The sequence below is a fragment of the Chenopodium quinoa genome, unplaced genomic scaffold, assembly GCF_001683475.1.
Source record: "Chenopodium quinoa cultivar QQ74 unplaced genomic scaffold, ASM168347v1, whole genome shotgun sequence".
Taxonomy (NCBI): domain Eukaryota; kingdom Viridiplantae; phylum Streptophyta; class Magnoliopsida; order Caryophyllales; family Amaranthaceae; genus Chenopodium; species Chenopodium quinoa.
This window is the reverse complement of record NW_018742577.1, coordinates 3,967,164-3,983,890: the sequence shown is the minus strand read 5'-3', so window position 1 is coordinate 3,983,890 and position 16,727 is coordinate 3,967,164. Positions and strand designations below refer to the sequence as shown.

Here is a 16,727-nt window from a genome sequence, read left to right as displayed (position 1 = left end):
AAAGAGAGTTATTTTCCTTCATATATTCTTGAGTGCAATAGGTATTTGTAATCACAGATTGTATTCAAGTACTTAGGGGTTGGGATTGTGAGTTTGTAAAGTGAGGTCAAGGAAGCTTCGTTGCTGAAGTCTTCTGTGAGAGTTGGGAACAAGTTCCTAATTTGTGGAACTTGTTAACGGGTTTGAATCTTCACTTGTAAAGAGTTTGATTACTTAGTGGAAATTTAGAAAAGCCTATATCTTCTCTCGTCACTATCTCATTTAGTTAAATTCCGCAAAAAGTTTTTAGATTTCACCTCAAATACAATTCACCCCCCCTCTTGTATTAGCCAGTTAGACTTTCAATAATAGAACTAAGCTAATTTACCAAAAATAAAAGACAAACAAAACAAACATGCCAATCAATTGAACACTTCCCATATAATTCCTTCCAACACTAGACGTAAGTTCAATTCCCCACTTAAAGATCGTCCACTTCTTAATCATCAAATCACCTTGATCATTGACTTTGAGGTCAGCTCCTACTTCATAACGCTCACGTTTAGACTTTCTAAAAAACATTTTATCGTGCCTTAACATTGTTACTAACTCCACCCTAAATATTACAGGCGACGCCGTAATACTTTCCCATTTTACCCCTCTTACCTCAAAATCACCCCTACGCCAATCACTTCCATCCGACCGTTGGTAGAAGCTTTTAATAGTGGCATTTCCAATTGGAATTAAGCTACTAATGTTATCATTAGGCTTATAATAGAAAGTAAGGTTTAAAGCATCGTAGTAAACGCCTTTCTTTCTTTCTCTATTGTTAAACCATAATTCGAAATGGATAGTGTTGTGACGAGAGGAATTGGTAGTAGAGTTTTCCTTGATGGCAAAAACGGTAAATTCTTCCATGTAAGTTGAAGGTACCATAAAAGCGTTTGTGGCCGTGGGTTGTAGGAGAAGGCAAACTACGACAGTAGTGGCGATTAAGCCTAACGAGAATACATTGCGCCCGTAACAATCACCTTCTAGTTTAACGTTTGTTGTCATTGAATTGGTTTGTTTAAGCTAGACTTGTTTACTTTGTTCTAGGAAAGATATACAAATAAAATTTTGTATATACTTAGCTTGTATATTATTTTGGTATACCTTTAATGGGGAATTGAGGTAACTGTCTTGCTTTTCGATCTAGCATTTATATTAATTCTTGAAGAATACATAGGTGATCAAACAACTACATGAATATGATATGATTATATTGAATGACGAATACGAGTAGGAAAGAGCAACTTGTGAATAACAATACTATATATATAATGTTAAATTGTTATTATTAAAAGCTACTTAACATTGGAGTTTATGTGAAAACAAATTAAAACAAGATGGTTGTACGAGTAGATTTCCTTATTATATAAGCTATGATTATAACAACTCGAATCATAGCCATCATATGATTCATATCCAAGCTACATGGAATAGAATAAAGATATAAGTCAAATGTTGAAAGTCTCCTCATATACCATCATGATGATGCTACGAAAAAAAAATCATACGCTAGTATATATTGCGCCACCTTGTTTGATAATTGGATGTTCGCTGTTTTTCATGGCTAGTTTGACCAGTTGTTTGTATGTATTGGCTTTCTAAGTTGGTTGTTTAACTGTTCACTATTAATAAATATGTTTTGTGAATATGGTTGTTGGCCGCTCGCTATATCATCTAAAAATTTTCTTTAAGGGAACCGATTTTTTTTCATTACCTTTGTAATATACATTTTTATGATCCATCAATACAATAATGTATAATATTTATAATATTAAAATAGGTTTTATATGTGGCTGGGGTTACTTTTCTGGAGTTACTAGGTCGGTAGTCATGGTTACTTGGTCAGGGGTTACTCGGTAGTCATGGTTACTTGGTCAGGGGTTACTCGATCACTCGAGGGTTACTCGGTCGGTCATGAGTTACTCGATCACTCAAGGGTTACTCGGTCGGTCGTGAGTTACTCGATCAGGGATTACTCAGTCGATCAGGGGTTACTCAATCAGGTGTTACATGGTCAGTGTTTTGGTGTGTATATCGATCAGCCAGCCACACGACATGATCTGCCACACATAAAACACTACACGCTGATAAAAATTAATAATATTTTTTTTTTACTGTTGTTGTTATATTCAACTATAAATTTTTATTTATTAATCATTAACTAATTGTCCATTCCACACATATCATATTTTACATTCTGATTTTTGTTCTACTACGTAAATGTAAAGCCGGCCTCTTCTGAAATCCGCCAATGCTTATAGCTCCTCTTGTACGGAATGGTGCCGATACCGGTATGTGTTGGATCGGACAAAACTAGGCCAAGTCATCACTTTCCTATCAATTCTGTTATCGGTCTCCTATCCATAACGGCCTATAACTTCGGCCACCTGGAGAGCTGCTTTTGACCACGTAAACACCCATCGCCAATGACTCACGTGACATACTTGCCACCTAAACCAATATATGTGGCACCGGCTTGATTATCTTTCTATAAATACCTTAGCATAATTCACCTTTGAGGTACTATCTTTTCTCTCTCTAAAGCCGCTCTAGCTCTCTCTCTCAATTCCTTTCTTACTCATATCATCTAGTTGCTAACTTAGTATTGGAGCGGCTATTATTCCCAGATAATCTCCCGAGTTAGCTAATCCACATTGACTGTGCAAGTAATCAGTTGGACGATAAACCTTTACCAACCCCATATATCAGCCACCGAAGCTCATCACCCGGAACACCTCTTATGCTTATGAAATAGTTTGATCTATTTTAATGATGATCAATATGACATAAATCCACATAATGTAACCGCTTCCCATGTGGAACCTGAGATCTCAATAAAAACTTCACTTTTTTTTTTTTCCTTAAACATTCTCCGTATGTATTTATGTAGGGTTAAAGTTCGCAAGTTGCAAGATACTCCATACTCGTGTCCTTCACTACATTAACACTTTCATCCATTCCTTTATAGTTGGAGCACTTCTCTAAAATGGAAATGTCGTAATAGTTACAACACACTATAAAAGGAAGGTTTTTATGGTGAAAAATGTATTATTATCTTTATTTAAAGCACATGGCCCACTCGATTATGCTCCTAACAACCTTTAATTTTAACCCCATTTTAAGTGTATTATATTATGTGAGATTTAATTTTCTTAATTACCGTAATAAAATGTGTGTTGCAATTATAAAAAACGGAGGAAGTCTATAGATTGAGCGAATTAAATGTAAAATACAGTTCTCTCCCAATGGACTTAAAAATAAATCTAACAAAAGCATATGGGGAGTTGCCACTTTTATTTACACGTTCGTTCAAAATTAACATTATATAAAGTAAATCATACTGAACGAATTTACTTCTTTTTCACAAATCACACCCTCAAACATATCAAAAGAATCAACAAATTAATTAATGAACAACGTAAAATAAGTGAGCATCAGTAATCATTGAATCTACAATGAATGAAAGAAAAACAATCTGATAAGTAACATGAACATCAACTGAGAACAATTCATATAATTCCTTCCAACTCCGGATGTAAGAGGAATCCCTCTATTGTGCTTCCTCTTAATCAAATGACCCTGGCCATCAACGTTCAAATTGGCTCCCACCACGTAACGTTGCCATTTGGACTTTAAAATGAGACTATACTCGTACCTTATCGAAGTCACAAGCTCCACCCTAAACACCACCGGTGGCGCCGTGGTAACATTATTACCAATAGTCCCAACACGGCGTGTAGAGCGCCCCTTATTACGTAGGTAGAAGGGTTTAAATGTGGCATTTCCAATAGGTAAAATAGTAGTGTTATTAGGTTTGTAATAAAAGGTAAAGTTGAGGGTATTATAGTCAATTGGATAGGGATCAAAATTTAAAAACTTTATTTCAAAGTTGACGGTGTTTGAGGAATTTGTAACTTCCTTAAGGGTGGTAACGGTGAATTTTTCAATGGTTATTTCGGGTTGAGCGGCTGAGGGCTGGAGGAGAAGGCTGAGGAAGACGACGGCGAATAAGCCGGATGAGACTATGCCGCCGTAACAACCACCGTGTTTAGGCTTTTCCATTGGTTATTAATATTTTTAAGGCTAAATTATGATTATGAAATGGTTGATATTTATTTTGTATTTGTAGTAAGGGAGAGCAGCTGTGTATTTGAATTTGTTACATTAAACAATGTCAAGTAGATAGAGCTTATAGTCTGGTCAAACTTGGAATACCTGTGAAATTAAACAAGACTATGTCAAGTGTATTAGATTATCAATAAAGTAAGGATGGGCCACTTAAAACACTTTATAATTACTATAATTAGTCATTCAACATGGAACGTATATATAAAATTATAAATAAGAAAAAGTGTTTGATTACTACCTTTCCTACCGCTAATCAACTTTTTAATGAAAAGTTTCATATAGGCAACAATAACCTTAAATAAATTTCTAATTAGGGTAAAAATTTATTTATCGTTTGGTTTAATTTAAAGAGATCATTGGACTAAAACGTTATGTCGATCAATTTTAATACATATGGCAGAACACCAGAATTAAACCATTCATCACGAAAAAAGCATGGCATGATTAAATAAGTTATATTTTGCTTACATATATGCAAATATGACATGGTGGCACATGAGTTTGGACTGAATGTAGCTGTCCTTTAAAAATTTCTTCACAACGCAACGCAACGCATATATGGTGGATTAAGTTATGGGCTGAAATCAACTGGCACCAATCACGATGGGCTTAGCATAAGACACGACTCAACACAGCCTACTACAACCATCTTTGATTGATTGCAAATATGAAATTGCTAATCCCATATTCCCATGTACTTTCATTTCTAAGAAGTTGTAAAGGTGGTTTGGGTACTCGTAGTTGATTATGAATTGAAACATTTTTGTATAGAAGTTCTAAGCCCTAATTATACAAGACGGCCTAGTTTTAATAATTTCTTTCATTTTCTGGTAAGTAAAATTTCGTAGGAGGTTCAAATTCCTACTCATCATCAATTCACTAATTAATGCCACCTATACATCATATATATAACTAATATAAAGCTAAACTTTTAGTCAGGCCACGAGGCAGCGACACTTGGCGTTCCAACTTTTCGCCAAGTGTTACGCCACGTTGGATAGATTTAAATAAACTTCATAAGATAAAAAAAAAAGTTAGTTTAGAATTCTATTTGGATAGAATTTTAGAATTAGTTTAGAGTTTTATTTTCGATAAAATACCAATATTTCAGATGTACAAATTGAATCATAATTTTATTCAAAAAAATTATTAGATTATAATTCTAAAAAATTATCATATATATTTATTTTTTATATCATAATATTTTTTGGAGCGAAGGAAGTAGTTCAAAGCGTAAAACATCCATTTATAATATATACTAATCGGTTAAAATAATATACTTCACAATCTAATAGAATTTTATTACTATGTAGACATGTCAATTAGGGTCGGGTCATGAGTCATCTCGGATTGGGTCACTTCAGGTTACGAGTCAAGAAATGTTCAGCCCTTGCCCAAAGTTTTGGGTTCGGGTCAACCCAACAGGCTTTGAACATTTATTTTATTTAATTTTTTTTTTGCTGATTTTTTTATATTTTTAATGTATTAAATCGAAAATTTCCACCAACATTATTATTAGTCATTACATGCTTACTAGATAGCAAATCATCACAAAAGCACATCAATTCCTAACTAATTTTGTATCAATGATATATTTTAAAATTTGACACAGATTAAAATTTTATCTTAAAACTCAATAAACAACCCGAGCATTACACGGGGCACAAAACATATATATATATATATATATATATATATATATATATATATATATATATATATATATATATATATAATGAAATGCTAATGCAACCTATATTTAGAGGTCAACTTTACAAATTTTTGATTGAATTTTGCCATTAATGTATTGAAATATTTTATTGTGTGTATGTGATCATGCTAGCCGGAGTATATTATAACTTGTATTAGTATGTCATTATCATTGTGCTTCAATAATTAAAGAGTGAATGAAGTAGCTTTTGCCCACCAAAAACTACTCAGTCTTCCATTTGTTAGTTAGAAATCTGGAACTTAACTTATCTTTTAATTTGATGGATCTTATTATGGTTTGCAACAAGAGACCATATATATGTAAGATACAACAACAAGCTAGAGATAGACCATATAAAATGCAATATTTATTGTATTGCATACCTCAAAATATATATTTTTTCCATGCTTATTAATTCAAAGACAGTTTATTATATGCATGTATTGGGAAATGGAAGAAGTATGAATATATAATAACAATACTCTCTTTAGAAAACAATGTGAACAATATTCTCACTATAATTTATGTTTTGGAAAAAAAAAATCGTCATACTTTCTTCTCTCTTTTATGCATGATTGTTATATATCTTTTGAGCACACAACTTAACGGGATCATTAGACACAAATGAATTAAAATAACTTGAACACCAACGAACAAACAGGTTAATTAAAATATAACTTGAACAAGCAGATCAATGCTTAACTTATTTTAGAAATGTTAGCTTGAGACATAATATAGTTAGTTGGTCATATGAAATAATCAAACAATCTCAACCTTGGAACAAATCTTATAATGTACTTGTCATATGAGTTGAAAGGTTATGTAATGTCGCTTGATAACCCAATCAAACACTCCGAGTTAAATGAAAAAAACATATGACATACGTGAACTCGTTTGATGGGGACGTAACACCAACTCGAATGATGAATCCACGACCATGTACATGGCTTTCATATTGCCATCTAGCGCCGCTCAATCCGCTCCGGTTGAGAACGGATTGATATAACAGTACACTACTGATAAAAAAGCGTGGAGTCTTGTAATTTATCCACTCTCGTTTCACAACAAATGAAATAAATCAAACAATCATTCATTTTATTTATTCAATTTGATCACTTGAAACAATAGTATGTAACGATTTACAACATGCATTTAAATAATAAATTAACAAACAACAAATAAAAAAATTGACAAACAATAATCATCTCTACCAAGATTGAAAGAAAAACAAAATACACAACAAAATGCTCATGAACTGAAAACGGCCAATAACATTCATTCCAGCTCTAGAGGTAAGCTGAATTCCCTTATTGACCAAATTACCCTCATCATTAACTTTCAAGTCAGCTCCAACCACATTACTTAGCCGTTGGTACAATCTATTCCTTCTAAATTTGTACCTCATTGTTGTTGCTAGCTCTGCCCTTAGTGTCATCGGGGCGGTAGCATTTTCCCAATTTACCCCTCTAGTCTCTATGTTACCAACAAAGTGGTTATCCCTTAAATGACGTTGGTAGAAAGGGATAAAAGTGGTATTTCCAATGATGAAATTTGTTAGGTGATTAGGTTTGTAAATTAATGTGAGCTTAAGGGTATCGTAGTAAATTCCATTGGAACCCGAGTTTGTGAGCCTAAGGTCATAGTGGATAGTGTGGTTGTTATGAGAAGAATTGGTTGCATCCTTTAGGGCATAAATGGTAAAGTCTTCGATTGAGCTCACAGGTAGAGCGGTTGAGGGTTGGAGGAGAAGGCAGAGTAAGACCGCGACACTTAAACCTAATGAGAATATACCGCCACAACAACCACCGTGATTAGCCTTTGACATTGAATTGTTTGGATGGTTTAAGAAGGAAAGAAAATGATTAATTTCTAGTTTAGATGAGAATTTGTATTGTAGTATATATACTTGATTGATTGTTCTTTGCTAAGAAAACTGAAATGTTATGAGTGAATATATGTCTTAGTTATCTTGTAATCTTGTATTTATAGTTTCGTAGAGACATCAATATATGATACCATGTATATGATTAGGAAAGTGTAATTTGTCAATTTGTCAATTTGAAAAGGTCCATGCAATAATATATAATAAATAAATAAATCATTGAGCTCCTACAAAAATAGATGTTACGGAGTAGTTACTATAAATTCATTATTTTATGCTAGGATTATACATAAACTACATATATAATAATTTGAGTGTTGCACATATTAGTTGTCATTTGTCAAATAAACGTGGAGAAATACGAGCATTCGTCAAACAAATTGATTAAATATGATGTGGAAGTATCTAGGATAGAAAGTTGAGATCGACTGCTATGCACCCCATCATGAACTAGTCAAGTGTGATGGGGCTTATTTTAATTTGTTAGTCCCGCTAATTTTTCAAAATGTTTATGTATAACCTGACATATATGTTAAAGTATGTCAATTAAGGTAGGATTTTGACATATTATATCTTTAATATTAATGAAATTAAATTATAAAAAGTTGATATTTGAAAATTATACATTGACGATTCCAATAAATAGTCACATTACTATAAAATATTTATGTATAAGCGTATAATAAAAAGATAAACCGGAGCAATTTAAATAAAACAAAAATTTATTGTTGATGCTTAAATTCAAACAAGGAACTAACAACTAATTAACACCATATTTCTTGGAGACTAGAGTGTCGCAAATGTATGCCCTTAATACTCCGTACCAACTCATAATAAAGGTCACGCACCAATCACCAAACAGCCTATAATTATGAAGATTAATTACTTAACACAATAGGAGAATTAAATCACATAATAATTACTCAACTCAAAGGCAAAAAAAAAAAACAAACAAACTAGAATGTACAATAGATAGAAATTACCTTCATTACAATCGAAGTGAATTACATATGTACAACAACGATTCTTCAGTTGTAGAATTGAATTTGCTAAAGTAAACTAGACTAATGTAGACTTTTAAGGACTAGTTCACTTTAGCTTAATTTCAGTTCAGTTCAGCTCCTAATTTCCTTCTCTCATAAAATATTCATTTCATCTCTATTCAGTTCAGTTTAGGTCTAATCAGTTTAGTTTAGTTCAGTTCAGTAAATGTGAACAGGTCCTAAGTCTAAAATCTTCTAAAGACTGCTATGAAATGGTTATGTGTTTGGGCCATCTTCGCAATTTTTTGGGCCAACTTTGGCAAACTTTGTAAGAATTGGGGCCCAACCTTTTAGTCCAAGTGTGTTACAGTGCATTTTCTGGTGTGTGGAGTACAATCTAAATAAACTTCAAATCTTGCAAATCTTTTACTTCATGTTAGATCCTTGAAAAGGAGGAGGCGAGAAGGGTTAGGAATTTTATCTCCAATAACATTCAACTTTTTTACAGGAATAGATAAGGGATCCTCATTCTGCAAGAACGTAATTAGGATTATTCAACTTTTGTAATATTTTTCTAACAAAGTACATCAAGTCTAACACTCTAACTTGATTAATACTTGTATGTAATACTCTGCTCAAATTTAAGAGTTATACTTTATATAGAGGTAATTAACATCGGCCCGGCCCGCTAGCTTAGCCAGATCCGACCAGAAAATAGGACGGGTTTGGGCAAACTTAAAAATCCGTTTTTAGTTAAAAGCCCAAATTCGGCTTGAAAAAACCCATTTTGGCCCGATAAGCCTACTACTTTCATGTTAAGGCCTGACCCGGCCCAATTTTTTTTATCACTTCTAACATCATATCATTTCGTGACACACCAAAAATGCTCCGTAACAAATTATACTTGTAAAAAACAATTTACTAAAGTACACCATTGAGATAGGAAAAATAAAACTACAATAAAACAAAAACAATAATTGATGAATCCCATCTACTAAATTCTTAGCTAAACAAAAACAATAATAATCTACCACAAAAGAATAAAAGTCAAAATTCCCAACAAATGAAAGTTGCAACACTTACTATTCCTAGCTCCTGACCTAAACTTAATACCCTTCTTCTTCCTCTTAAGCAAACTCCCTTGTTCATCAACGTGCAAGTCAGCAAACAACCCGAAACGATGCCGGCGTTTAGTCTTCCAAAACACGATCTTAAACCGAACCGTTGTATTAAGCTCCACTCTAAAAAACGACGTTGTTGCGGTAGCGTTTTCCCATCTTACCCCTCCAGCATCAATGGTACGAACACGATGAGTACGCTTCCCATGCCCTTGGTAAAAAGGGGTAATAGTGTCATTTCCAAGAAGGGTCTTATTAGCTAAGCTAGGATTAAGGGCATCATAGTAATAAAATGTAAGATTAAGGGCATCATAGTAAACACCCTTATCTTTATTCTCCTTATTATTAAGCTTAAAATCATAACGGATTGTGTGGTTGTTTTTGTAGTAAATGGAATTATTAGCGGTTTTGTTGAGGGCAAAAACGTTAAAGTTTTCAATGGAGTAAACTGGGTTTGAAGGCTTAAGATTTAGCCACATAAATAGAGCTGTTAATCCAATGGTAAATATGAAACTACAACAACATCGGCAGCAGCTGCCTTCTTCGGCCGCCATTTACCGGTGGTTTTTGCCTTTCGAAAGCGGTTTTGAGGGGGTTTTGAGTGGTTTTCCGGTGAGTAAAAGATGAGATACAGAAAGAAAAGTGGTATTTGAAGGACTGAAAAGGGGAGAGTGAAGTTATGAACAGAGTGTTAGTATATTATTGAGATTGGTGAGTTCGTGTAAATTACAATGAGTCAACGAAGAATGAGACTTTAAGTGTAAAATATTAACGCGGTTCAATTTAGTTTGATGGAGCCTATGTTTGTGTAATTGTGTGTGGACAATATAAATTAATATAAACCATTTTGGGGGGCCATAAAATATTATGCCATTTAAGATATTAAAGTTGACTAGTATGTCCTACACTCCCTAGTGGTGGTATCAATGTTTGTATGTAAAAAATGTTTGTATCAATGATGATGAAAGGTATAGTCTATTCGGCTTATTAAAAAATTGTCTCATTGATTAAAATAGATAATCTTAAATGAGACAATTTTAGTGAAATAATATAATAGTGAATTATAAAGTAATGAACGTAGAAAGTTGAAGATTTCGATAATAATTATTTTGAATGGTAACAGTACATGGATCTTGCCAAGTGAATGCTTCAGTTTACAATTGATTAGAAGTTCACTTAGCTTTTCCTACTCACAAGTACTAAACCAAAAAAATGGAATTCTCACCTAAGTATTTACAATCGGAAGGATCCGGCCTTATAATGTCAAAGTGACATAGTCTATTTCCAGCCAACTATAGCAAGTTTTATATTCATTTCCCGTATATAAAAGCACATTACCAATATAAAAATCGGAGGTAATTTTCTATGTTATTATAAAAGAAATATATGAAAGTATGTTATCAATATAAAATGAGTAAAGGTAATTTTCCATATAATAGTAGATGTGTAATTTCTCCCGTAAAGGTGATTTTCCATATACCAACAGGAAAGAGGGAAAAGAACCTAAACTACACGGAGCTTTCTATGAATTAGCCAAAGTTCTTGTTAGTTTCTGGGAACATAACCAGAAACAACACTTAGGTGATTGAGAACCTAGAAACCACTTAGCCGTGTGAACCTGTGATTACTGCAACAAATTGGTTTTAATTTTTGGGATACGCATCCTATGGTAGCCCTCACAAGTCACAACTCTTATTTGAGTATATTAGCAGTACAGAATTTACACATTATTTGTTCTAAATTTCAGAACATTGGTAGACATGACGATTGCTGGTCAAAGCCAAGCAAACTGGCCTCCGGGTACGGGGAGCATAGCCTATCTAACCAAGAGTAATACTGCCCTCCCTACGACAGCAGAAACCTGTGAACATCAGTACACAGCACCAGGACTTGCAAGTTTCTGCAAATTATTCATACACATCACCTAAGTTTCACCTAAGTTCTAGCTGTACCCTTCATGGCTTCATATGGCTGATTCATTACATTAAATCCAATAAACCTGCCAAATCTTAGATATCGGAGATCAAGCTGTTCACACTATCAACAGACAGCTGATCCAATTGCTCTCAACTGTCAGCAGTGCATGCATAATCAGCTAATCTTCAATGAACAAACAAGCCGCTATCCAAACATACTCCAAAGCAAGGTAGAATGAGTATGCCAAAACTTCAGTTAAAAAAAAAAAGTTAAATAGGTGACATTATAAATAAAACTCAAGGTGTTCTACGAAGTGATTCACATTTGCACTATATCAGTTGCTCTACATAAGTAACTGCAAAATAAACCTCTTCCATAAAATGAGTCTTGTAACAATAGCTTCACGAAGACAGTAAACAGTAACACCATTTTTCAACTTCGAATAGATTGCTAATGAACATTTAACTTAGAATTAGTCAATACCTAAACAAAACAGCCCAAACAAGTTATTACATGCACATCGGATTGATACTCTGCCAACTTTACTAAATTGAATTAATTCTTAAGAAATTGACATAGGGTTGGATAGTTTTCAGTCCATAGTAGAAAAGCCCAACCTCATATCATTTGTAAAACCAAAAATCCACCCATAATGAATGCCTACCAAGATCTTAAGAGATAACTACGCATGCATGGTAGTCCAAGCATAATCAGCACTTTGGTTTCAACATTTCAATAGCATTGGCAACCCATGCATTACCATTATGTCAAGGTCTACATCTAGGGCAAATAAACCGCACATCAACCATTCATCCTTGCCACCCCAAAGCTAACAATTCCAAATCCCCCGTAAAAAACCTTAAAAAGGATCGAAAATAAAGGTCACGTTATTGCCTAACCATATTGTTCAAGATTCAGAACATAAACTTATCTAAGCAATCAAAAAGAGGAGATATCAAATAGCATGTTTCAACAAATACATATGATGTGCAGACTGCTAAAAAAATCAGTGCAGTGACAACAGAAGACAACAGATGCAAATACTGCAAAAACCTATATTATATTGCTGTACAGTTATCAAAAATTATCTTAACAAAGACAACAGCCTCAGCAGTTCGGATCCAGTTGAATAACAGCAATCCATATTCAGCAAAAAATATCATTGACAAACATGCAAAGTCAACAACACACAGGCAAACATCAACCCACGTTTACAATACACAGGCACACATCATCCTTGCTGTCAAGCATAGCAAATTACAATGCCATAGTACTTGAAAGCCTGGATTCAAAAAACCTCATCAATCAGATGTTCATTACCACCAGCCTTAGATGAAGAACTAATCTAAGAAGTCCCAAAGAAGCAATAGAATAAATGGACCCTTCCAGTTAAAGAAGCTCAACCTGTTAAATACCAGACGACCCACACACAAACAAACTGCTTTCAGTAGCCTCAATACTGAACGTTTATTAACACTCAAAAACTCCTTTTTCCCTGGAACTTAGTATACCCACAGATCAGAAAGGGTTTTAACAAACGGATCACAAATCATAACATAGACTACATTCAATGAGTATGAGGAAAACCTAAGCTTGAAACAGATTAATGGGTTATAAAAAACAAAAGCTATCCTACAATTAATCACATAATCTCATTACAGAGAGAATAAAACAGAAGAGAAAAAAAGCACAATTAATGTCTTTGTTACATCAAAGCCTTGACCAAGAGAATTCCACTGAAGTCAGAAGTCTAAACCCCAAAATATGCTAATAAAAACCCTATTTTCCAAGTCTGTTCAGGGCCAATAACATTATCAGACTGAATATATTGTGCAACTGATCACAAAATCAACAAAGATTAACAGACAGCCTACCCATCAACTAATATTCAAAGCACTCAAGCTTCAACTGCACACCCAAAAGGCAAACAGGTGGAAGGGGATTAAACAATTTCATCTGATTTAATTCAGGTTCAACAGTAACAAAATCCTTTCTATAACTCCACACCATTGCTGCATTGCCGCACAAATTAAACAGCAAAACCAATTTTTCAGCTAGGTATGTTAATTTTTTAAGGGTGGAGCCTTAAAATCCCTTACGACCACTCAGTATCACTAATGACGCCAACAATTTCCTTGTATATTGAATAACTCCTTCCATTCAACAGCCTATAACAGGAGGAAACAGCCTCAAGCCCTCAAAGTTTAAAAAACCAGTAGTCGCATACCTATCCAATTATATCTCAACCTCAACAACAAAGTTCACTCTTGGAAACATGGCCAGTATGGCAGTCTTCAGCAAACATTCATTAACACCACTAAAACTAAGTTTCTGCCAGTTCTATCATCATCAATAAAAAATTTACCTATATTCTTAAGAAAAAAGTAAAACAGAATTCTGATCTATAATTGAGGAGCCCAACCTCAAAACATCTAATAACCCGTTCAAATCTAGCATATGAGAAAAAAAAAATAAACCAGTCCCTGCCAAAAGTTTAGGAGCTAATGCTTCTTAAATCTGGTAATGCAAGATAATATCATCTCAATTTCAACAACATTGCCAATGAAGATTAAACCACAGTCCCTGCCAAGAGTTCACACTTCATTGTATCAAGCAAGCCCACAAAATAATAAAATTAAAATCTCCAAGGTAAGCCATTGACACACTTACAAAATCGACAGTCATGCCCACACCAACACAGCCTACTAGCATCAGTACAACTAGAAAAAATCATCTTCGCTGCATGGAGTACTAGCATTTTGCAACGACACACACACACAGCCAACAAGAAATTGTGTAAAATCCATAAACAAAGAAATCAACTATAGATATCGAATGAAAAAATTTTTATTCCCTACACTAAAAATAATCACATCACAATATCACATTGATATAGCTTAATGAAGTTCAAAAAATCAATTCATCCAGAAAATGATAATCCAACTAAAAATAAGCCCAAAACACACCTACCATCCATGAATAGTTGCCCATTGATAAGATCTCCAAAGGCAGGTAATAACTAACTACACAATCTCAGCAATACCACATTCACAAGTAATAACACTCAGAAAAAGAAAAATCACATTCACATCCCAAAACATTCTAATTTCTAACAACAGTCCAACAACCCCGCAGGATATCCCATACTAAAAATGCAAAAAACTCAAGAAGGTTCATGCAAGCAACCTTTGCAGATAAAAGATGAGCCAAAGTATTGAACTTAGGAACAATGACATTAGGGCACAAGAACAAAATAACAGTGTATGCCAAAGGCATAAGAACAAAATAACAGAAACTGCACAATGTTATCTTTAATGTATTGATTCACAATTGAAAATTTCAGGGTGTTCCAAGTCCAGACAATTTTGCAAAAGCCTAAACTAACTCATCAGTCAAAACACATTTTACTTGGGTGATGATGTACATATTCATATGGCAGTACCACACACAGCAGGCAACAATTCAATTCAACCTCAGAACATGACTAGTATATTATCAATAAATTAACATCAAAACTGCAAAACCAAGAAGAATCCCAACTCGCCAAATTTGTATGAGAAACTACGCTAATAAAATTGCTTATCAAAATAACAATTTTCATGTCTAAAAACCAATCTAATCTAAACTCAAGACATAATATCATAAAAAAATAGGAACTGCAAGCATAACCTTAGAGCAATCGCAAGAACTGTAAACACGTTTTAAGGGATGTCAGAAGAAACCAGAGCATAACAATTAAAAATAGGAACAAGAGAATGTAGACACAAACAGAAAATATTTTATCCACAGCTGAATAAGAACTTTATTGAGTTCATAACACTAACCAGAAACATAATGAGAGAACTTGATAATTCATAACTAAAATAGAAATTGTTCGAACAAGTACTTTAATATTTTCACAATTCATAAAAGAGAAACCAAATCGATGCCACAAACTTCACGCCGAGTCGCCGACAACTAGAGAACGATACCAAGAGCTTAGAAACCACCACGGAGACGGAGGACAAGGTGAAGGGGTGGACTCCTTCTAAATGTTGTAATCAGCAAGGGTACGCCCAACATCTAATAACCCATTATCAATAAAAAATCTACTTCAAGATTCTTAAGAAAAAAGTAAAACAGAATTCCCATCCCCACCCTTGAAACATCTAATACCCCATTCAGATCAAGCATTTAGGAGCTAATGCTTGTCTGGTAATCCAAAAGATAACACATCTCAGGTTCAACAATAGTGCCGATAAAAATTAAACCACAGTCCATGCCAAGAGTTGTCACTTTATTTCACCAAGCAAGCCAACAAAAAAAATGCATCTCCAGGGTAAGCCATTGACACACTTACAAAATCGACAGTCATGCGGTCATGCCTGTAACACTGCCTACTAACATCAGTAAAACTAGAAAAATTCATCTTAATAGCTGCATGGAGACAAGCAATTTGCAATGCCATACAGCCAACAAGAAAATGTGCAAATATCATTAAACAAAAAAACCAACTATAGATATCAAATGAAAGATTTTTTTATCCCAACACTCAAATTATCATCACAATATCACATCGATATTACCTAGAGAAGTTCAAAATATTAATTCATCCAGAAAATGATAATCAAACTTAATATAAGCCCAAAACACTTCATAGTTGCCCATTGATAGTATCTCCTAAGGCAGGCAATAACTAACTACACACTCTCAGCAATACAATATTCACGAGTATTCGACCTCGTTAAAATCACATTCACATCCCAAAACATTCTAACAAACAATCCAACAAACCCGCAACACATACCATACTAAAAGGCATAATACTAAAGAAGGAACATGCAAGTAACCTTTGCAGATAAGAGATTCTAAGTTTAACATAGCCTTAAATATGAATTTCAGTCCACACACTACAGCCTTCTTCAATACCAAAATATGCTAATTTATTGAACTTAGAACCAAAGACATTAGAACACAGA

The 16,727-nt window shown here is 33.9% G+C and overlaps 3 protein-coding genes across 3 annotated transcripts; all 3 read right to left on the bottom strand.

The window, feature by feature from the left end:
• Positions 1-290: 290 nt before the first annotated feature.
• Positions 291-1,135, bottom strand: LOC110721036. The gene has a single exon (XM_021900161.1). It carries the CDS (start codon positions 1,033-1,035, stop codon positions 364-366), a length of 672 nt encoding a protein of 223 aa, XP_021755853.1. The 5' UTR covers positions 1,036-1,135; the 3' UTR covers positions 291-363.
• A 5,761-nt stretch (positions 1,136-6,896) lies between these two features.
• On the bottom strand, positions 6,897-7,803 carry LOC110720778. Its single transcript, XM_021899814.1, has one exon. The coding sequence runs from the start codon at positions 7,692-7,694 to the stop codon at positions 7,077-7,079; it is 618 nt and encodes a 205-aa protein (XP_021755506.1). The 5' UTR covers positions 7,695-7,803; the 3' UTR covers positions 6,897-7,076.
• Positions 7,804-9,619: 1,816 nt separating this feature from the next.
• Positions 9,620-10,748, bottom strand: LOC110721035 (protein NDR1-like). The gene has a single exon (XM_021900160.1). It carries the CDS (start codon positions 10,404-10,406, stop codon positions 9,762-9,764), a length of 645 nt encoding a protein of 214 aa, XP_021755852.1. The 5' UTR covers positions 10,407-10,748; the 3' UTR covers positions 9,620-9,761.
• Positions 10,749-16,727: the final 5,979 nt, after the last annotated feature.